The sequence below is a fragment of the Plasmodium vinckei genome (genome assembly GCF_900681995.1).
Source record: "Plasmodium vinckei vinckei genome assembly, chromosome: PVVCY_09".
Classification (NCBI taxonomy): Eukaryota; Apicomplexa; class Aconoidasida; order Haemosporida; family Plasmodiidae; genus Plasmodium; species Plasmodium vinckei.
Genome location: NC_051301.1, coordinates 1,496,188 through 1,520,618, shown reverse-complemented (window position 1 = coordinate 1,520,618; position 24,431 = coordinate 1,496,188). Strand labels below are relative to the sequence as shown.

Below are 24,431 nucleotides of genomic sequence, written 5' to 3'. Positions count from 1 at the left end.
CCCTCCCCCCATTTTGAAAATTTCCAATATAATCGATTGTTTGAACATTTTTAATAGACATATTTCACCTTATAAAAATTGTCAATTTATTTGTAATATTATTATTACTTATTTTTTAATCCTTATTTTGTAATATCTAAAAATTTTTTCATCAAATAAATTCTATGCCATTTGCACGGCATGATTTTTAGTTCGACGCTACACAAAAAAGCATGTAAAAATATGTATACATAATATATGCTAATAATAATATGTAAATATAAATATAATAATATACATTACATACATAAAAAATAATTAAAATAATAATGCATAAAAAATAACGAGCAACCAAAAAATTAATTTTAAAATAAATCAAAATGAAGATAAGGAAAAAACTAAATTTCATGTAATATATATTAAAGGCTTAACATCATAATCATAGGATAAATAATTAAATAAATTAAATGCTTATGTAATAAGTTTCCTCATTTTAAATCATATTTTTATTACATATTTTCTATAACCTATATATAAGTTATATCCATAAAATGTGTTTATATATTTATTTATCTTTATAAATTTATTTTCCCTATTTCGAAAAAATTATCTTGCGAAAAAAAAAAAAAAAAAAAAAAAAAGTTTTCCGAAGTTTGCAATTTATAAAATACATCCATATATTTGTATATACTATCCTGAATAATTCATATATTATACACTTCATTATTTTCTCTATATCTTGAATTATTCTATAATATTTATTTTTTTTTACTATCCTTATAATTGCTCTCCTCATCTTATCATCCTACTTACATACCTTTTCCCAACACCGAATATTTAATCTATATTAAATAAGCATAACTACAAAAACGCTTGTCATTATTATTGTTGCATTTTTTTTTTCAACTTAGTAATCAAAAAAAATATAATAAAAATGGAGTCAAGTATTTATGTTAATTTACGTAAACTTATTAGTGTGATTGATGAGCTTCGAGATATAGGCTTACAAAAATATATAAACCTACCTCGTATATGTGTGGTTGGTACACAAAGTAGTGGAAAAAGTAGTGTTTTAGAATCAATTGTTGGTTTAGATTTTTTACCAAGAGGTGAAGGGGTTGTGACTAGACGTCCTATTGAATTTAGATTAATTCATATTAAAGAAGATAGTGAAATTAAACATTGGGCTACCTTTGAAGATGACAAAAATAAAAAATTCACAGATTTCAATGAAGTTAGAGAACATATAAATAGTTTGACAGATCAAATTGCAGGAACAAATAAAGGTATCATCGATGAACCAATTATTTTAAATATCTATTCAACAGGTTGTCCTGATCTATCATTAATTGATTTGCCTGGTATTACTAGGGTTCCATTAAAAAATTCGGATCAAACAGATGATATTGAAAGATTGACAAGAGAAATGGCATTTAGATACGTTAAAGATCCTAGAACTATTATTCTTGCAGTTTTACCAGCTAATGCTGATATGTCAACTAGTGATGCATTACAAATAGCTAGAAAAGTCGATCCCAAAGGTTTAAGAACCATCGGTGTTATTACAAAAATAGATCTTATGGATAAAGGGGTCGATGCAAGTAAAATGCTACTAAATGATGAAATAAATTTAAGATTAGGTTATACAGGAGTTATAAATAGATCTAGTGCTGATATAAAACAAGGTAAAACTATTAGTCAATCATTAAAAGATGAATTAAAATTCTTTCAAAACCATCCTGTATATAAAAAATTACCTCAATCATTATATGGTACTACTTCTTTAACTGACAAATTAACAAAAGTCCTGCTAAGACATATTAAACACTTTTTACCAGATATCAAAATAGAAATTAATGACAGAATCAGAGCAATTAATGATAAACTTTTCTCTTTAGGAACTAATGTACCATTAGATGCAACAAAAAAAACGCAAATACTTTGGTCAATGATTACAGATTATTGTGAAATATTTAAAAATACATTAAAAGGAAAATATGATAAAAGGTTACAAGTTTTTATTGAAAATAATGACATTATTTGTGGTTTAAAGGTTAGACAAATATTTAATGAATTATTAGATGAATATGCAGGCAAAAATGTAACTAGTGAATTAAGTGATAATGATATAGATGATGCTATTTGTATGCATGAAGGTGATAGTTTACCTGGATTTCCTTCACCAGATACATTTGAATTCTTAATCTTGCCACATTTAAAAAAAATACATACACCTGTTTTTAATTGTCTAGATAAAGTTAGTCAAACTCTTGAAATTTTATCTCAAACAATTGCCAATCGTGTTCTAACAAGATTTCCAAAATTATCTGAACAAGTCTTAGATCTATCTCAATCCATACTAATTAGAGAAAAAGAAAATACACATACCATTTTAGAAAACTATATAGAAGCAGAAACTAATTATCTATTTACAAACGACGTTTCATATTTAATAGAACATGGAAGTATTATTAACATGAGTGAGGATGAACAAAATGAAACAGGATCCCCTATGCAAGATTATGGTAATTATCAAAAAAATTCAAATAAAAAATATCCACAAAATAGTTTTAATAGTAGCCATGATAATATGAATAGTTCACAAAATAGTGCAACAGGACAAAGTAAATATTATCAAAATATAATTAATGAATCTGAATATTTAACAGGCAAAGCAGCTAAATTTGTTTCAGGAGCACAAAAATCTGTTATGAGCATGTGGAATAAAGATAAAAAAAAAACACGATATAATTCACAATTTATACAAGAAATTCGAAGAAGATTAGATTCCTATTTTAGTATCGTTCTTAGAAATGTTAGAGATAGTGTACCTAAAATTATTGGATATTTCTTAATTAGAAGATTACAAGAAAAAATGCAATTTGAATTATATTCAGATCTAAATAGTGAACAAAAATTATTTGAATTACTAAATGAACCATTACATGTATTAAAAGAAAGAGAACATCTAAATCACCAATTAGAAATTCTTAAAAAAGCAAACCAAGTACTTTTAAAAGATCCTAGCATAACATCAATTAATATTGATCTTTTTGATGCTAACTATGAACAAGATCTCATGGAAATGCAAAAAAATCTTAAAGGACAAAACACTTCCTCTATCTCAAATAGTTCACCAGCTCAATCTTATAAACAAAATTTTTCTTCTTCTCACACTATGAGCTCAAGCAATGATGTCCACGCCGCTAGGTAATTAGAAAAAAAAATATTATACCTAATTTAGTATAAAAAAAAATTTATATACCCATTACACATTTCTTCTCTTTACTATCACTACACAGCAAACGATCACAAATGATGCAACCCAGAAACATGTCGCCCCCTACCATTAGCTCCCACATGTCAAAACACAATCCAATGATGAGCTCAAAAATGGGTAACACACTACATCAAATAAAATGTCTTAAAATATGACAAGTTTATTACTCCACATAAAATATATACCACCTGACTAAACATGCTTTATCATTTTCTTTTCGTTAGATCCAAAAGGAAAACATTTATTTGAAAAGGATCCAATCAAAAAAAAAGTAATTATTTAATGCATTAATTTTTAACTAACAATTTGTATATATATATATTGACACATATTAACATGCGAATTTTCTAATTCTCGATTTTCAGGCCCCATATAATCCCTTGTTTGATTAATGCAAACCTATGATATTTTTCATTTTGCAAAATTTATAGAGCATATAAAATAATTATGCTTTATACTTATATACAGACTTGCTGTGTTAGTAATAATTTAGCCTATCAAATTATTACAAATATTTAGTAAATTTTATACATATATATAACATATTATGGGTGTATTTTTTTTTGTAAAAATATAATGTAAGAAAAAGTATTTTAAATTAAATTAGTGAACGTATTTATAATTTCCTGACATGAATTAAAAGTTAAAAATTAAAATGCGTATATATATCCTTTTATACATAAATATAATAATTATATTTATTGTATTAATTCATATGTTCAAGATTTATTTCTTCGTTTATTTATATTCTGTGTTTACTTTTCTGCGTTTTCCGTTAGCATTTATTTGTTATATTATGTACATTTTTTAATTTGTTTATCTTATAACTTGAATATGTATATTGATATTTATAAAATATGATAAATTAAAAAATTATATATCCTTTTTTTTCATTCGTCTTGTACCCGTATATTTAAACTTTTTAAAATTAAAAAAAAAAAAATTACTATTATATTTAAAAAGTTTACCTAACATGTTCATAATTTTAATATAGAGCGTGTTGCTCTAAAAAAACTGTCAATTTATTTTTGACAAAAATAGTATAAATTCCTATTTGAAAAATATTACTAATTAATTTTTGATAAAAATGCCTTGCGAAAAATGCGAAAAGAAACTTAAAAAGTTGGCAACCCCTGATGTCAAAAATAGTAAGAATTTAAAAACCTATTTACAATAATTTTATAAATTATAAATCTATTCAGCTATTATTTTCCTCAAAACATGTTACTATATTTATGAGAAATACTTTAACTTTGTGTAGTCTCATAGTTTTTTATTTTTTCCTATTTCCAATTTTTTAAACAAATTATACTCATCATTTTAAACCTTGAAATGTTTTAAAATATAAACAATAATATTGTAAACATATTTTACTTTTTATTCATAGGCTCGAATAGATCAACTGGCACTAACAAACTGTTGGAATACCGCCATGCCAAACAAAAGTATTTTAATTATACACTTTTTTTTTTTACATTACTTTTCCCTTTTTTATACAATATTATAACTCTATTTTACACCCTATTTTTAATCAGGTTTAATCCAAAAAGTCGAAAATGTAAAAAGTGTAACAGCCAACTTCATCAAGATGGCAAATATTGTTCAGTCTGGTAAAATTTTTTTTTTTTTACTCATTATAAACACTTTTTTCTCTAAAAACAATATAGCTACATTTATTTTGTTTTCAATCTTTTCCATTTAGTTCTTACAAATTAGGTAAATGCCAGTTGTGTGGCAGAACAATAGCCGATGTTTCCTCAAGTAATATGTCAATAATATAGCCAACTACATATTATGCACACACAAAAAGGAGCTAGCCATATTTTTTTATTAACAAGTCATAATTTTTATTACGAAATAAGACATGCCCCATAATAATATTTACAATAGTAATAATTTTTAATGTGAAGTTTTTTTTTTTTTTTTAATTATATATGCATAAAAATTCTCTTATTTTGTTTCGTCTTTTTAATTCCTTTTCTCTTAACCTGTTAAAATATTTTACATAAAAAAAATAAACCGCTTAACTAATATTTTTAAATTATCCTTAACGATATATTCCTTAATAATGTTCTCTTTATGCCGATCTTTTGTTTTATTTTATATAGGCCTAAAATAGGCGCATAAATACATATTAATTATATCACATAAATTACCATTCTCTACCATTCCAACATTCTGATGTTAGTGCCTTCCCAGAATTATAACAACAAATTACTGATGAAAATAGCATCATAGTAAAAATATAGAAACACATATAAACCACCCACCGATTAGAATACCAAAATATATGAAGGGCATAGTACGTCCGCGAATGCCAATATTATGGAATATACAAATATGTTTATTATATACATGTTACACATTTATATTCCTGTAAAACTATGCAAATGAACCTTGAGTATTCTTTATAGTTTACATGAAATATATCTAAAGATTTTTAGACAAATAAACTGTGCATACTTTAGATATATTCTTACAACAATGATGTATTAACAAAGGCATGCATATTTAAATTGCCAATGTTCAATATTCCCATATGTTATTTTTTTTAATATTAACAAATAGTAAGATATGTGCACTGGATAGCAGTGTGTAACTTATGTATCACTTCATACAAAAGGGAAACTGAAATATGTAAAAACACATAAAAATCGTCTAACATATATAATATATCTGTATATAATACTTTATATACAAACTGAAATATATCTATTCATATATAATTATCCAATTTTGGTATATCTGAAAAACAGAAAGTCATTTTAACAAGTAAATAATATACCAACCATATAATTTATACTTCTTCAGTGCATACACTAATGCAAGTGTTTTGTTGTGTAGTATTCCCATAATCGTCAAAGGGGGGAAGCAATGATTTATGCATACAATATTAATCGTTTGTGATACATATTTATCAACAGATGCAACTAATAACATCGAAGTTAGTTTTAATAATTTAGCTGCTATTTATGAACAATGCAAAAAAAATGCATTCGCCTACACATGTTGTTATTTTATTTTTTTGAACTGTAAAATTTTATTACCATACAAAAAATAGTTTATATATACATTTGTATTTATACACCTTCAAAATTTTATAGCTATTATATTTTTTGTTATGCAAACCATAAATCAAATTATAAATATTATATAATACAACTATGGAATATATATGTTTATTTTATTCATATTTTATTTTATATTTTTTTTTAGCTATTTCATTTTCGTGTAATTTTCGCTACATATACTATATTTTTATGAACATATAGAATACAAATATGCACATGAAATAATTATTTTAAAATATTCTGTGCAGTGCAACATTTATTTATGAACTGTTCAGAAAAAAAAATATATATACATATAATGCCCCCTTTCACACCCCCCAAAAAAAAAGTAAATGTATTTGCATCGTAAAAATATTGTTGTGTTGTATACAATTCCAAGGCCTTTTTATTGTTTGTTTTTGGGGTATATAATAAAATGTGCAAGGAGCCAAAATTTAACAATTTAAATTATCATAAAAAGATAATTTTATTTTATTTTTCATTCTTAATTATATGCTAATTATTAAAAATAGTTATTAGTGCTAAAGAAGGAAAAAAAAGACAAAATGCACACATAAATTTTAGTAAGTAATTATTCTGAACGTAACATTCTTTTTTTTTTCTTTTTTTTCATCATTGAAATAGTTATACATTTTATATTTTAATTATATATATAATATAAAAATAGAGGGAGAAAAATTGAGATATAGAAATAAATAAAAAAAAAAATATTAATTGTAAATATATTGTAAAGAAATATTATTTGTAGTGTATCATTTTGGGTGTATGCATACATTTCATTATATACATAATATATATTCATATATGTTTTCATATCGATATTGATGAATTAATTTAGAGTGATATATTCATACAAATATTTGATAATATTATAACGATGACAAGTAATCAAATTCTAATAAAATTAAAAGTTTTTGTTTGTTTTCGTAAAAAATAAGTATGCATTTATAATTATACTACATATACATATATATATTCATACATGTTTTCATATTAATATGCATGAATTAATTTAGAGTAATATATTCATACAAATATTTGATAATATATAACGATGACAAGTAATCAAATTCTAATGAAATTAAAAGTTTTGAATTGTTTCCATCAATAATTATGCATTCATAATAATATTGCATATACACACACGCGTTTGTTTGTTTGTTTGTTTGTTTGTTTACTTGTCTATTTGACCATTTGCTATTTGTTATTTGCTATTTGACCATTTGCTATTTGTTTATTTAATTATTTGACGATTTGTTTATTTAATTATTTGACGATTTGTTTATTTAATTATTTGCTGATTTGTTTATTTAGCTATTTGATGATTTGTTTATTTGTAATTTGTTTGTAACATTTACTTCACATTTTATTATATAGATTTACTATATAAACTATTGCCAATTGTATTTGTCTTACTCCATTTTTGTTTTCCCTAAATTTGTAGAGTTTGTAAATTTGTTCATTTTTAATATATTTGTTTCCAATCTATTATGGTGTTTGTTTGATATTGTTATCTATTTGGTTTTAGATTTTAGGTTTTAGCCTACATAACTATCTATCAATTGCCTTTCCATTAGATTTCATCAACTTAAAGATTTATATAATTTGTGCGATGCATCTATATAATAGATTTTAATATTTTATACTTCATTCTTTCTATTTGTATTTATATTCTTATCGTTTGTTCGATTTTTTTCATTCATTTATATGTCTATTTGTTAGTTTGATTTTATACATAACTATTATATTAATTTTGTTAATATATACTTCAAGAGCTATCAATTTTGTTTTTCTACATATGCATGGATGAGAAAAAAAAACGTTACTAACTTTCTGAACAAGTACAAAAGACAATATATGCACATATTCATAAATATGTTTATACATTCTCATTAAACATACAGCCATACTAATTTGCATTAACACATATAAAATAAGGGAACCACATCAGACAAAATTATTCTAAGTATACATTTTATATGCCCTAGCAAATTATAGGAGTTCCATAGCAATAAAACAGAACAAAGACTACGAAAATAATCTATATATTTATGAAGAGTATAAAATTAAAAAAAAAAAATAAAATAATATTGAAATATATATTAAATAAATGAGTAGTTTACCTTAAAACATATATAAGGAATATATTTCTTAAAACATAGACACTAACCATATAAAGATTATTGAACAAAACATGGATTATTTAGATAATAAAAAAAGTGTTAAGATAGTAAACAATAACAATGATAGTCTAAAAATATCGGAAAAGCTTTATAAAAAAAATTATGTAAAGAATAAAAAAAGTGATGAAGTTAAAATCGGTTCTGAATTATCATCACACAATGACATATTACAATTGCCTAGTATATTAAATAATCAAATAAAAATAATAAAAACAAATGAAAGCTGTTTTAAAGATTATATTGTTTTAAATAATCTAGGAAAAGGAACATATGCAGAAGTATGGAAAGTTAAACATAAAGTAACAAATGAAATATTTGCAGCCAAGTTATTACAACCAAATCAATTTCCTAAAGAGTCCTTCAACAGAATTGTTGAAATGTTTACTAAAGAAATAATTAATTTATCTATATGTCAATGTCCTGGTGTAATTAAATTACATAAAGTTATAGGAGGTAAAGAAGGATGGATACTTATACAAGATTATGCTAACGATGGTACATTATGGAAAGAAAATTTATCAAGTAATATGAGCGAAGCATTTTTATATTTTATTCAATTATTACAAGGTATGTGGTATATACAAGATATGAATATTGTACATAGAGATCTAAAACCAACTAACATCTTAAGATATAGTAATAAAAAAATTGTAATAGCTGATTTTGGTTGGTCTGAACATATTGATTCATGTAATTTACATCCAAATGAATGGCCAGGAACATTAGAAATAAATCCTCCTGAAGTTTTAAGAAATACTGGACCTATGACAGAAAAAATTGATAATTATGCACTTGGAATGAATATGATTTTATTTATATCTGGTAGATTTGTTTGTAGACAAAAAGGAGTAGAATGTTCTAAGGTTGCACAAATTATTTTAAAAACAGTTCATAATTTACGATATTCTAAACCACCTAGCAGATTTAGAGAAAATTTAAAAGCATGGGATCTATTTGTTAAATTAACATCATCAAACCCCAATGAAAGATTAAGTTTACAAAATGTTTTAGATCATCCATGGGTTACTGAAATGTTAAATAATTTTAGTTTGCAAAACTCCAAATTTTTATGGCATGAAAAAATAAAAACACGATGGATTTATCTTTTATCAAATAATTGGAATTTTTTTAAAAATATCTCATCTATTTCAAATAGTAAAATAAATAAAACAAATGATTCAAAAAAAGATACTAACGAATGTGTTGTTAAATCACTTTCTACATCTAAAACAACTGTTATTACAGATATAGATACACAAAAAACGGGAAGTGATAAAAAAAATGCAAGTACAATTATAAGTGAAAATACTACCAGCTCAGGAAAAGAAAAATATTCTAATTCTGCTCTCAAAAAAGATTATGAAATTTTATATTACATAATGAAAAATAATTTTAAAAATAAAGTTAACTGTTGTTCTGTAAAACGAACTGATTCTATTACTAGTAAAAATGCTGAAAATAAATCTGAAAAAAAAAAAAAAAATACAACAAAAATGGATATAATTAATACTACCAAACAAGATGAAAACGGTAAGCAAAACTATGATTCTTCAGAAGATGAAAGTGAAGATGAAGATACTACACCAACTCATGACGAGATAAAAAAAAAAAAAAAAGAAACACTTACAAATAATCATAATGATGAAAATGTTAATAAGAACTTATTAAAAAAGAAAAAGCCTGAACAAACCATAAAAAATACAAATTCGTCTGTCTATATAAATGATGAAGATAACTTAAGTAAAGATAATGATAGCATAAGTAGTACCGGAAAAACTGCCACTACTACCACTACCATTACAGCTAATAATAATAACTGTGTTAGAAGAAAAAAAAAAAATGAAGAAGATACACATGCCACCACAAATCAAGGAAACATCACTAATGACGACCAAAAAAATGAGGATTATAATAATATTTTACAAAAAAAAAAAACATACAAATATGATAAAATTGTTTTAAATAATGAAATTAAACAACGTGATTATAAAAATTTATTTCAATTAAAAAGTGAATCAAAAAAAGGAAATCCTAAAATTAGTGATCAAGATGAAAATGAAAAAAAAATAATAAAAGACACTAATAATGTAAAATATAACTATTGTAGTAGTAATGAAAAAATAAATTTTTTGACAAATAAAAGTAAAATTCATGATTTAAAAAATAATGAAAATATTAATAATATAATAAAAAACAATTCAGGTTCCCTAAATTATAATAATAAAACTAGTAACACAACTAGCCATGTTAATAAAAATGGAAAAAGTGAAAATACGTCTACTAATAAAATATATTCAGATAATTACCCAAATTTTAATGATACAAAAATTCCTGAACTATTTAATGCAGATAAAAAAAATGAAACTAATAAAGTAAAAGAAAATAATTCCAATAATTTTAATTGCACTTTTCAAAAATACAAAGAATCCAAAAATACCAACTTCCCTAAATATTTTATAAATGAAGAAGTATTAGATAAAATTAATAAAATTAGTAAAATTAATAAGTTAAATAATGCAACAAAAGTTAGTATAATAAATAAAGGAAATAAATTTACAGATGAAAGTAATGACTTAACATCAGATCAAGAAATGGCTGTGAATAATACACATGCACATGCACATAAAACTCCTAACTTAGACAATATACAAAAGGTTAATAAATTAAAACACAAAAAAGATATATTTACAAAATATTGTGTAAAACAAGTAGATTTACAAAATCAATCCCATAAAGAAGACAACGAAAATGATCAAAGCCATGTCAAACTATGCACTAACAATTATAATCACTCAGGAAAAACAATTAAATATATTTAAAATGTGTTAACACTGCTAATATAGACATCCCAATGCTGTACAATTTTTATAAATAAATAAAATTTAAAAAGTTCACTATTTCTGCATACCCTTGTAAGTTTTATAAAGTCGAAGCAAATATTTATCTTTAAAATGGAAATCAGCTCATCATACCATAATGTAAAACATGCATAATAAAAAGTATATACCTATAGAAAGTCCTACCATAAAACTACTTAGCTATTACAAGTTTAAAATATTAGTTATCCCAGTTATGATAGTAGTAAAATGTTTCACCAAAGACCCATTAAACTTCTAATTGTGTAATGCCAATCTGTTTTATCAAATTATTTTCAAAGGTACATAAAACATATCAACATTTATTTTTTTAATTATAAAAATGGTTGGTTTTAATTATAAAAATAGTTGGATCTTGGTAGTTATAAATTTACAACTCAATAGCTCATCATAGTTTTGGAAAAAAGTTTGCAAAATAAGTAAAAGGAATTATTTAATTACTAAACTCAAACAACTATACAATCAGTATCCTCATAAATATTTTATTATTTTACATATATAGAACAATGGACATACAAATAGAAAGATACAAACCGTCTCATTACAAATTTCTAATTCTTTATTAATATTAAACGTTTTGAAAAATATTCATATATAATTATGGAACTAAAAATATTTCATCCCAATATGACTAAATAGTATATATACTTTTGTTTTAAATATTTTTTCATTATACACATGTAAGTTAAATATAAAAATTGAGATGATTAACAAACTGTATATCATAGACCAGACAACTATAAACTTTCATTTTATTTTTATACACAGTTTCCTTGAATAAATAAATATATATTATCCATATGTGTGTCTTATTATTAGAAAGATAGTAGTTATAAAAAATAAATACAAATAAGTTATGATTCAAATTAAAAATATAAATAACTATTATATACATGCATCAAGATAAACCAATTAGATATATGACAATATTTTTTTTTTTTTTTTTTTTTTGAACTTTACATTTTTTTTAGTTTTTTTTTAAATTTGTTTTCAAAACTGTTTCTAATAAAATATTTGTTTTTCTAAAAGTTATAAGTCTTAAAATATAGAGATACAAAAAAGGCTCACAATTTGTAGAAAAAATAAATTGGAGTTTTATAATTTAGCCACCCTTTAGTTATATAATTTTGGCTCCCTATCCATTTTGTTTACTTAAATTGGCGTAGCAATATATAGAAATATGTAATAGCTACATAACTTATTTACTATTCCTCTCTCATATTTACTACTCACATATAAGCACACGTAAAAAAGTAAAAAGAAATTGTAGAACATAATTAAGGGATCTAAATAGGTGTATATATATTCACTCTCGGCTTATTACTACGGTTTTATTTTTTCATTTTTTATTATATTTCGTAGGAAGCTACGTATACTATAAGCCCAAACTTGTACTGGACTCATAACTATTTATAATAGTCAATTAAAAAAATATTTGAACTTACAAAAAATATGTTACCCCTCCCAACCTTATATATTTCCCAACCCATACTTTGTTGCATTATACACTCCACCCGTTTTTGTTAAATAATTTACATATTTATACAAAAATATAAAAAATTAAATAATATAATAAAATTGTAAAATAAAATATATTATAAAAATAGAAATAAATAAAGAAAAAAAAATAATGTAAGTAAATGACCAAAAAATCCAAGCCTGTAAAATAACAAAATTTATTTTAGTAAACCTGGCAATGCATATATACAAATTTTAAAACAAAAAATTGCAATTTACAAACATTATATAAATAAAACATTGCATATATAAGGTGATAGTAAATAATATATTATTTATATCAATTATTGACGTTATACTTAAAATTATTAGTAGTAGTAGAATTTTAAATAAATATTTTTTATATTTAATAAAATATAAAAACAAATGATTTTACATTTTTAAAGTATATCTAAATTTAGTAATAACTTGTATAATATATACTTAATTTATTTCGAATTTGTGTAAAAGTTTGTTTCAACAAAATTTCATAATTTTTTATTTCCCCCTTATGATGAAATAACCCCTTAAGGATTGTAATCCTGCTTAAGTAGGGAAATCTAAAACATTGAATATAAAGAAAAAATATAAGCGCTAAAATATACTAACCCATTTTCAACTTTTACTATAATACCCATTGGGAGACCCTATGCAATTCATTCACTACATAACTAGCCAACACACTCAAATAAAGAGGTCGCCCCTTAAAAATAATGCATAATATTATTTAAAAAAATAATAAATATAAATTACAATTATAAATTACAATTATAAATCACTATTATAAATCACGATTAAAATTATAGCACTGGGTATATGCCCCACCAATACACTACCCAATAACTAAACTATGTTGAAACAAATGATTATAAAAGATAAAGTTCAGAGAAATTTACTTAAAGATTCGAGGTATGAAGATGAAAAATTTTTTGTAAACCCTCATGATGGTGATAAAGCAAATGTATTACAAGAAACTCGTGTATTTTCAAGCTATCCTTTAAATATCCAAAAATGTTTAAATATATTAACAAAAATATTATACCTAATTAATAAAAATGAAGCAAGCTTAACATCACAAGAATGTACTGAAATTTTTTTTAGCATTACAAAATTATTTCAATCAAATAATGAAAGATTAAGAAGGATGGTATATCTAGTTATTAAAAGTTTACCTGTTAGTGAAAAAGAAGTTTTTATAGTTACAAGCTCATTAACAAAGGATATGAATTCTTCAAATGATTGTTATAGAGCTAATGCTATTCGAGTTTTAAGTCAAACTATTGATTCATTATTAGCTGCACAAATAGAAAGATATTTAAAAACAGCCATTGTTGATAAAAACCCATTTGTTTCTTCATCTGCTTTATTATGTGGTTTAAATCTATTTATAAACACATCTAGTGATATTGTAAAAAGATGGATTAACGAAGTTAGTGAATGTATAAACAGTAAACATCCTATGATTCAATTCCATGCTTTAACATTATTATGTTCCATTAAATATAATGATAAATTAGCTTTAGAAAAAATTATAAGTTCATATGGTAAACGCTCATCAAACTTAACAGGTTCTTTAGCTAACTGCTTACTTATCAAATATGCAGCACATCTAATATATCATACACAAATTGGAGGAGATATGTTAAATGCAAATAATAATTCCGTTCCTTACAATAATACTACACCAAATATTAACAACACAAATAATCAAACTATACATCCAACTACTAAAGTTTGTTTTGATTTTCTTAAGTTATGTTTAAAAAGTAAAGATACAGTTGTTTTATATGAAGCTGTTAAATCGATTGTCGAATTAGCTACCTATGATTTAGAAGGTCGTAATACTACCACAATTTTTAATGTTGAAATATTAACAGATTGCTTAAAAGTTTGTAAACTTTTCTTATTGTCAACAAAAACAATTGAAAAGTTTTGTATAATTAGAAAGATAAATAAATTATCACATTATAGACCTATGATTATTTCAAAGTTAAATGAAGATATAGAAACATTGCTAACTGATGAGAATAAAAATATTTGTGTTTTAGCTTTTACTACTTTATTAAAAACAGGAAGTGAACAAAATATTGATGAGTTACTAAATCAAATTAATACTTATATGAATAGTGATAATAATAGTTCATTTAAAATTCAAATAATACAAGAAGTAAAAAATTTATGTTTTATATATCCAAATAAATCAAAAGTTATCTTAAACTTTTTATCAAATAATTTAAGAGATGACGAATCATATAAATTTAAATCAACTATTATAGATACTATCATACTTATAATTACACAAATACCTAATTCAGAAGAAAATGCCATTTTACAATTATGTGAGTTTATAGAAGATTGTGAATATAATTCTTTACTTTTACGAGTTATAAGATTTTTATTATTACATATACCTAAAACTAAAAAACCTTCAAAATATATTAGATATATTTATAATAGATTAATATTAGAAAGCTCTACTATACGAGCAGATGGTATGTATGCTCTATTTTACATTGCTCTAAAATGCCAAAATAATTCAAAAGATATTTTATTCTTACTTAAGTGCTTACTAATAGATAGTGATGATGAGGTAAGGGACAGAACCAATCTCTTTTATCACATGCTCAAGGAAAAAATACAAAAACTCGATGAGGAAGTTGGAAAAGTAGAAAATGAACAGAATGAGGAAGTAAAGAACAAACAAGATCCCCTTGTAAATCAAATTATTTTTGATAACAACTACATAGATGTAGAAAAAATAATTGCTGGCATTTCAACCCATATGCAAAATCATTTAGAGTCCGAATTTGATCATGAACAAATTAAAGATGACGTATTATATACAACCGAATTAAGTAGAGAAGGATTAGGGTCATCCCAAAATATTTATTTAAAAAAAAAATCATCCTATTTTGAAATGCAAAATAATGCATCTAATATCCCCAAATTTGTTGAACATCTAACAGATCAATCATATATCGAAAATGTGTCACCACTTGTAGAAAAATATAATATGGGTTCATTAAAATTAATAACAAAACATACACCTTTAACAGAAACAGAAGCAGAATATACAGTTTTTGTAAAAAAATACATCTATTTAAATTATATTGTTCTTGGATTTACTATTAATAATACACTAAATGATCAAATATTATCTGATGTTAATTTACAAATTAATTCTTATGAAAAAAAATGGACTATCCTTGAAAAAACTACAATAAAAAATATATACTATAATCAACCACAAAATCTATATATTCTACTTAAAAAAAATATTCCCTTCAATATTTCACTTGATTCTAATGATTCTACATCAGAACCAAACAATAATAGCCAAACACAACCTGACCAAATTCCACAAACAGATGAAAATGACGGATTTGATGTTAGTCAATCATTTCAATGCTCCTTACATTTCTATGTTAAAGAAAATGAAATGGATGATGGATACCCAGATTCATATTCTATTAATAATATGAACATCCAAATAACTGATTTTATAAATGCATGTATTTTAAGAAATTCTGAATTTAAATTATTATGGGATAATATGAGTCAATATAATTCGGAATGTACAAGTAAATTTAGTTTAAACTTTGAAAACATACAAGCAGCTGTTACAGGATTATTAAATAATTTAAATATGTCTCCTTGTGATAATACTAATATTGTAGATCCAAATTCAAATACTCATAATATGTTATTATATGCTAGATTTTTAAATCAAACTAATGTTTTATGTATGACATCATTAATAATTTCACAACAATATGGCTGCCTTTTGAAAATTATTTCAAGATCTACAAATAAACATCTCTCAGAATATTTAATAAAATCGCTTGAATAAAATAACCCCATATTTATACCTGTTACTTATTTATGCAAATTCAATTACCCACATCCTTACTACATCTTTTTACTACTTATTAATTTTCTTCCATTTTCTTATACCTTTTTTTAAGTTTACTTACATTTATTCCAATATTTTATAATATCATACATACCTCAATTTTATACTCACCAACCCCCATAAATATAAACACAAAAAACATATGTACATGTGTATATATTTCCGAACAGCCTAATCAGAAAAAACTTATCATCTTTTTTTTTTTTCTTTCTATGCATGTACAACTTTTTTATTAAATTTATTTTATTTTTCACTACCCCATTTTTATGCACATTTTTGCAAACTAAATGTTTCACACATAACTTATAAATTTTATAAAAAAAAAAAAAAAATAATCCCTATAATTATTAATCATTTTCACTATTTTTTTTTAAATAAACTACAACCTTATTCTAGTTATAAATAAGTTGAAAAGGTTTTACTTTTTTGTTCTTGTCTATCTACAGTTACACACATTTTAAATTTAAGGAAGGCTAACGATTTATATAAAAAAAAGAATAATTATATAAATAATTTTAATAAAACAGGAATATTTCATAAAAATAGTTAGAAATTTGCTAAATATATATCTACTTATTTTGTAATAATAATGTTGCCAGCTAAAAAAATCGAAAAGGCTGACTTGCTTGGCCTTCTATTTTATGGACAATCAACTAAAAAAAAACAAAAAAATAAAAATTATTACCTAGAATTAAATCATATAAATAAAGTAATGAAAAATATTTGCAACCTAAATAAAAATAGAATCAAGGAATCTATCCTAACTCAAACTAATAAAGAAGATAAAACTGATAAGAAAAATGAAAGAGAAATACCTGGGGTTGCTACTACCCCTGAAGTAACAAAAGAAAATGCACAAAAAAATAAATACATGCTAAAAAAAATTAATGGAGAATTAAAAGAATTAAATAACTTAGACACATCTAAAATATTAAAAAATTATATACCCTATACAAAAACAAACAAATTTAATATGTTCACCGATTTGACACAAACAAATCTTTCCTATAAATATGATGATATAAATAATTTTGATAACCTTCCAACTATTTATCAAACTCAAAATCTTGACACAGATTTAGTTAAAAAATGTAGAGACGCCTCAAAGAATGTTCCCACTGATATCAGGTAATTGTCTAGCCCCATAAAAACGGGAAAAAAAACTGAAAAAAATGCTAAAAAAAAACTGAAAAAAAAGCAAAAAAAACTACATATTTATACAATTCAAAATAAATTAAAAATGAACACACCCTTACTGCAGCAAACATTGCCAATGCTCCGAAAAGGAAATGAAAAAAATAAAAGAAGCACTAAATGGTAGCCTTTGCTCAAGTAAGTTATAAATGAAACTGCATAAAAACACAATACATTCCTATCTTCCCACTTTTGCATAAATATACATTTTTTTATACAAGCTTAGATTTGACAAATCAACAAAATGCTGCTTCAAAATATTTGATATATCCTCGTGAACAAATACAAAGATTAAGTTGTAGTAATCAAAATGAGAAAACCAAATTGAATAATTTAATAAATTCAAAAAAAAACATATGTAATTCCCCCTCCATAAATAAATCCCAAAGTTTCCTGATCCAAAAGAATCACAAAAATTGTCAAACATCTCAAGCAACGAGCCACAAAAAGGTAGAAAAATAACTCACTACTCCTTACCATTTTATACACCAATTAATTTTGCTTAGTTAAATTTTTCTAATTCATTTTCCCCCAATTTTTACGAAGCAAAAGGAAGATTATATGTCTAGCCATGACCAGCCACAAACATGTTTACACGCAAATCTTCCAATAAAGCCAAAGAGAAATCCAACTACAACTTTATTAAATCATTCAAAAAATATGATAATTAGCAAAATAAAAAGTAAATAAAAATATATATCATTATTTTTATACCATATTTGTCTGAAATATAAATATTTCATAATGCACTTATTTCTTTATAGCTGAAAAGAACAACCTAACCCCTTTACATAAAAAAGAAAAGGATCTCATAGCAAGCCTAAAATATTATTTTGTAAACAACAACAAATTAGACAATGTGCAAAAAATATCTAACCTCGTACATAAAAACTACAATCAAGAACCTTCTCAATCTAAAAATAAATTATCAGACAAAAACAAAACATTTTTTGAAAATTCTAAACAAAACTTAACAATTGAAAAGGTGATACCTCCATCCCTATTACTTTTTAATGCATTCACCTTTCCAATTTATTTCATTTAAAAAATAAGTACAAAACTTTCGTCAATTCAAATTGCTTACTTCTTATTATTTACACCCCATTTGCAGCTGCTGGGACTAACGGCTCGAGTCAAATCAGTTGAAAAAAAAAAATATATTGAAAAAATCAACCAATATAAGGTAATATCTAAAAATAGCCATCTCGTAAGTATATACAAAAACAAAGAAAATAAAAATTTTAATGACCAGACAGTTGATTTGGCTAATTTATTATGCACACCTGGATATGTAGGAAATTATTTATATCAATCAAACTCAACAAATGAAAAGTGTGAGAATGAACTAGCCAACGAACAAAATCACATTAAACTAACTAGCGAACAAAATCATATTGAACTAGCCAATGTGCAGGCAAAAAATGAACAACTTGTAAAAAATGATTTACAAGTCACAAAATGTCCCAATCTAAATGAACCATCAAAAATTAATAATATTCATGAAGAATGTCAAATAAAAAATAAAATTAATAACCAATTTCTTACTAATCAAAATGATGAAATATTATTTCATATGACTAAAGCTATAAATAGCTCACCAACTCTTAATCTCGATATACAATATATTACATTATTTATTGAGTTGTTAAAAAATCAAAAAAAACAAAATCTCATATTATAACTTATTATCATGTCTAGCCAAAATAGTACACATATTTTATTCTCTTTATTTCATATACCAAACAAAATAATGTCACTATTTTTTTCTACTCTCATTATATTCCCCATAAAAATCACTATATAATTAGTGAACTAAAACAATACAAAATTCAAAAAAAAATAAAATACAATTTTATTATTTTCTTTCTTTATTATTAAACCCATACTATATTGCTTACAAAAAAAAACAACCAAAATGTCCGATAGCATATTTTTTGTTTATGTGCAAGTACCCACTTTAAATTCAATTGCTATATAACAATATTTTTCAAATTCATTTTTTTTAGATAGTATATTTTATATAATGACTAATTCTTGCGAACTCTACGCATAATTCATAAATATACCTTTTAATTTATTTTAATATATTTAAAAAATATAATATACATTATATAAATATTATATGCATACACCATTGCTCAATCTTATTTATGAGTTAAACTTATGCAAGTAGCAAACTGTTTGCTGCTTTGCTTTTAAAAGAACAAAAATACAATTATACGCATAAACAAGTATTATATAAAAATATATATAAAAACTATTATATGACAAATTTACTTATTTCATTATTTTTTGTATATAAATTTTATATACACATAATATATAATTTTATTTTTTTTTCCCGTTTTTTATTTTCCTTTTTTTCCTTTTTTTTTATTTTGGTTATTTTATTTATATTAATTTTTTTTTTCTTTCTAAAAAATACCTTATCAAATAATTACATTTGTAAGCAATACTCATTAATTACCCAAAAAATTTATATATTAAAAATAAATATTATTCAAAGCAAATATATGTATATAATATTTATGCATATTGTTTTAAAATGAAACTCATATATTTGTATATATAAAATATACGGAAAAGAAGAATTGTAAGAACTTGTAATAATATTATGGATAAATCAATTTAATTTTATTTATCTGAAAAATTTCAATTTAATTATTCAAAGACTAATTCTTAATTATATCTCCTATCAACATAATGGATGAATTTCAAAGTACGTACAAATCACATAAACATTCATTTTATATTTAAAAACCTTAAAAAATTGTATAATATATTATATACCCATAAAATATTAACACTTAATAAAATGCACACAAAAAATGAAATAAACAAAATGAACGAAATGAGCGCAACCCCAAACTCTTCATAATATTTTCTCACATCCATAATTCTATTTGCACACATTTATACCCCCACTGCTCAACATCGTTCAATACTTTCAAAACCTCCATTACACATACTAATACCTCAAATAGATTGAGACAATCCACAATTATGATTATATACTAGCCATTGCTACATACATTATATATCACACTATACCTCAACATCCTTTATACATTTGGAATTCCTTTTCATTTTTCCTCTCAGATTCGGGACTAAATAAATACAAACTCGTTTTTTTGGGAGAAGTATGAATAAACACAAACATAATAAAACCGCAAACCATAAAAATGAACACTATAAAACATCCTATATTTCTCTTTTTCTTCCTTTTCAGCAAGCGGTTGGCAAAACATCCATAATTACAAGGTTCATGTATGACACATTTGACAATAACTACCAAGTACGCAAAAATAAAATAAAAGTAAAAAAATACGCCTGCACACGCAATATATAATACATTTTTATTCCTATTTTTTTTTTTTTTACAAAGTCTACAATAGGTATCGATTTTTTGAGTAAAACATTATATCTTGATGAAGGACCAGTGCGACTACAACTTTGGGACACAGCCGGACAAGAAAGGTTTAGAAGTTTAATACCAAGTTATATTAGAGATTCGGCTGCTGCTATTGTTGTATATGATATCACGAATAGACAATCATTTGAAAATACAACAAAATGGATACAAGATATTTTAAATGAAAGAGGAAAAGATGTTATAATTGTTTTAGTTGGAAATAAAACAGATTTAGCTGATCTTAGAAAAGTTACATATGAAGAAGGTATGCAAAAAGCACAAGAATATAATACTATGTTTCATGAAACAAGCGCTAAAGCTGGTCATAACATAAAAGTATTATTTAAAAAAATTGCAGCAAAATTGCCAAATTTAGAAAATAATAATAACAATGAAGCTAATGTTGTTGATATACAATTAACTAATGATATGACTAATGATAAAAATATGTTAAGTAAGTGTTTGTGTTGAAAGTTGGATAAAATCTTATTTGTTTTATATATATATATCCAATTTTTGAGTTCGAACATATATATATTATATGTTAACTATTTTATTATACTTTTTTTTAAATAAAAATGTATTATCACACAAAATATTATCATATTCAAATATGATAGTACAACAAAAAAAAAATAATAAGACAATATGATATTCTCATAATATACACACAATTATGCATATACATATGTGTGTATTATTTTTTTATTTTTTCGAAATTTTATTATACAATATATTTTTAATGTTTTTTTTATATATATAATTCGGAATAATCAAAATTAAAAAAAGAGAAAATAATAACACTTTTTTTTATACTTACACAATGTGTGCATATGATCAAAACTAAGATGTCTTTATTCCAGTTTAAAATGTTTTAGTTTTTTTTTTTTTTTTTATTCTTCATCTTTTAAGATATATAAATTCTACCATAATGCTTTTACAGATTGGCTAACTTTACAATAAGGTTAATATAATTATTAATGTGTTCATAATAAAATTATATTTTTCTTATATAATTATTCCTATCTTGGATAAACAGCTTCAAATTCGTATTGCCTGTGCAGGAAAAAAGAAACTATTTTATTCCTTGTTCAGATTTTTTCGATTTTTCTCTAAATTTTGGCTAGTTGTACGTGGAATATTTTTTTTTTATTTCTCTACTTTCTTTTAGTGGGCTTATTGAAAATAACATATATTTTTTTCAAAATCATAATCAACGATTTTAATTTTTCCGGTATTTTTTTTTTGTTTTAATAAATTATATTTTGGGGGATTATCTCCAACTTCTACAATTTGTTCTAAGTTTGTTCCATTATTATTTATTTCCTTTTTAATAGAGCACTTTTTCATATTTATTATTTCAACTTTTGTATTTATATTTTCCTTTTTTGTATTAGTATCAAATGATAAGTCAAGAACCAACCCATGTGCTGCTAATGTTTTTTTAATTGCTTTATAATCTTCATCTTTTGGATTAAAATCTAGGAAAACGAAATGCTCAAAAGGTTTTTCATTTTTGTCTTCACCATCATTCTCTATTTTTATCGTCTTCTCTTGGTTTTCTTCATCACTTTTACTTTTCACCTCCCTTTCCGTTTTTTTTTTCACTTTTTTTTTCATCTTATTTTTTTCGAAACAATTTTTGTCATTTATCGTGGCTACATTATCAGTTGGAGACCCCACTTTCTCGATTTTCCTTTTCTTATTCAGCTTGCTCTCATCTTTATTTTTGTTATGATCTTTATAGATATTTATATATTTTTGTGAACAGCATTTACATTTATTTCTTTCTATTATTTCCCTATTACTTATGTTATTACTATAGAAAATGTCAGCATCTTCTACATTATGTTCTGATCTGTTACATGAATTTTTCTCTACAAGTTCAGCCTCACCATTTCTTTCCTTATTTGTATTATCTATATTTTCATTTAAAATCATGTTTTTATTTTTCAACGTTTCAGAGGTATTGCACATATCACATGATACATTTGTTTCCTCACTTTTTTTGTTTTTCCATTCAATTTGAAAATGATTAGAATGAAGAGAACAGTCTACTAGTTCATTATGTTCGCTATCTTCTATTCCAATTTCTTTCTTTTTTGATAGGGGTAGATAAAATAATTTTTTTTCACTTTTATTTGTAAATCTACCAATACTGTTTGATACACTTGCTAAAAATTTATTATGCATATTAAAATTATGAGGAATTGAAAAATTTGTATTATATTTATTTTTTTTAAGTAAAAAATTATATTTCTTCAAATTTTTAAAATAATTATTATTTTTTACAAGCTCTGTTTTTATGCTACTATTAATGTGCATATTATTATAGTGTAACAAGTCTATTTCATTTTCGTAAAATTTTTCCTCACTATATTTATTTATATTATTTGGAGAAAAATATATTTCATTTTTTTTATAATCATATAAATCATCTACAATACTCTCATTAACTTCAAAAATGTCTATTTCATTTTTTCCTTTTTTGTTACTATTTATATCACTACCTACACTATTTTCAGCTTGTTCAACTTTTTCAATTTCCTCATCATGATAATTCTCATTATTTAGAAGAAGCGTAACTAATGCATTATGTCCTAACGATTTAATCACTTCATTGTTTTCATCACTTTGATTATTATTCATTTTTTTTTTTATAAAATAACAAAACTGTATATTTTACTACAATTTTGTCAAAACAAACAAATACCAGACATGACAAATTATATATGTATATCTCTATATAAACAAACAAACTTTACAAATATTTTTTTTATTACTACAAATGTTTATTCACATTCTTTCCTTATTTTTGCTAACATAAAATTTTGTGTAAATAATATGCCTTACTCTAAAATGTATAAAATTGTAATAATTTATAATTACATGTGCATATACACATATACCCAAAATGCACCTGACTTGTTCATAAATTCTACATTTTATATAAAAACAAAAATATGAACAAATTATAAAAACCTTTCTATATATATAAAGAATTTTCCCTAATCTCAAATTAGTAG

The 24,431-nt window shown here is 23.7% G+C and overlaps 7 protein-coding genes across 7 annotated transcripts; 6 read left to right on the top strand and 1 right to left on the bottom strand.

Moving 5' to 3' along the window:
- Nucleotides 1-913: 913 nt before the first annotated feature.
- Nucleotides 914-3,651, top strand: PVVCY_0904370 (dynamin-like protein, putative; the record flags this gene model as incomplete). The annotated part of the gene is made up of 4 exons (XM_008626774.2): nt 914-3,189; nt 3,282-3,376; nt 3,484-3,530; nt 3,625-3,651. 4 exons carry the CDS (start codon nt 914-916, stop codon nt 3,649-3,651), a joined length of 2,445 nt encoding a protein of 814 aa, XP_008624996.2.
- A 695-nt stretch (nt 3,652-4,346) lies between these two features.
- Nucleotides 4,347-5,040, top strand: PVVCY_0904360 (cysteine-rich PDZ-binding protein, putative; the record flags this gene model as incomplete). Its single annotated transcript, XM_008626773.1, has 4 exons — nt 4,347-4,407; nt 4,647-4,704; nt 4,795-4,869; nt 4,962-5,040. The coding sequence occupies 4 exons, from the start codon at nt 4,347-4,349 to the stop codon at nt 5,038-5,040; spliced, it is 273 nt and encodes a 90-aa protein (XP_008624995.1).
- A 3,484-nt stretch (nt 5,041-8,524) lies between these two features.
- PVVCY_0904350 (serine/threonine protein kinase, putative) lies at nt 8,525-11,332 on the top strand (the record flags this gene model as incomplete). Its single annotated transcript, XM_008626772.1, has 1 exon — nt 8,525-11,332. The coding sequence occupies one exon, from the start codon at nt 8,525-8,527 to the stop codon at nt 11,330-11,332; it is 2,808 nt and encodes a 935-aa protein (XP_008624994.1).
- A 2,404-nt stretch (nt 11,333-13,736) lies between these two features.
- PVVCY_0904340 (coatomer subunit gamma, putative) lies at nt 13,737-16,736 on the top strand (the record flags this gene model as incomplete). Its single annotated transcript, XM_008626771.1, has 1 exon — nt 13,737-16,736. One exon carries the CDS (start codon nt 13,737-13,739, stop codon nt 16,734-16,736), a length of 3,000 nt encoding a protein of 999 aa, XP_008624993.1.
- Nucleotides 16,737-17,388: 652 nt separating this feature from the next.
- PVVCY_0904330 (conserved Plasmodium protein, unknown function) lies at nt 17,389-19,674 on the top strand (the record flags this gene model as incomplete). Its single annotated transcript, XM_008626770.1, has 6 exons — nt 17,389-17,927; nt 18,061-18,131; nt 18,220-18,443; nt 18,540-18,675; nt 18,758-18,978; nt 19,105-19,674. 6 exons carry the CDS (start codon nt 17,389-17,391, stop codon nt 19,672-19,674), a joined length of 1,761 nt encoding a protein of 586 aa, XP_008624992.1.
- A 1,026-nt stretch (nt 19,675-20,700) lies between these two features.
- On the top strand, nt 20,701-21,876 carry PVVCY_0904320 (ras-related protein Rab-6, putative; the record flags this gene model as incomplete). Its single annotated transcript, XM_037634369.1, has 4 exons — nt 20,701-20,712; nt 20,978-21,133; nt 21,223-21,288; nt 21,379-21,876. 4 exons carry the CDS (start codon nt 20,701-20,703, stop codon nt 21,874-21,876), a joined length of 732 nt encoding a protein of 243 aa, XP_037490471.1.
- Nucleotides 21,877-22,581: 705 nt separating this feature from the next.
- On the bottom strand, nt 22,582-24,054 carry PVVCY_0904310 (conserved Plasmodium protein, unknown function; the record flags this gene model as incomplete). The annotated part of the gene is made up of 1 exon (XM_008626768.1): nt 22,582-24,054. One exon carries the CDS (start codon nt 24,052-24,054, stop codon nt 22,582-22,584), a length of 1,473 nt encoding a protein of 490 aa, XP_008624990.1.
- Nucleotides 24,055-24,431: the final 377 nt, after the last annotated feature.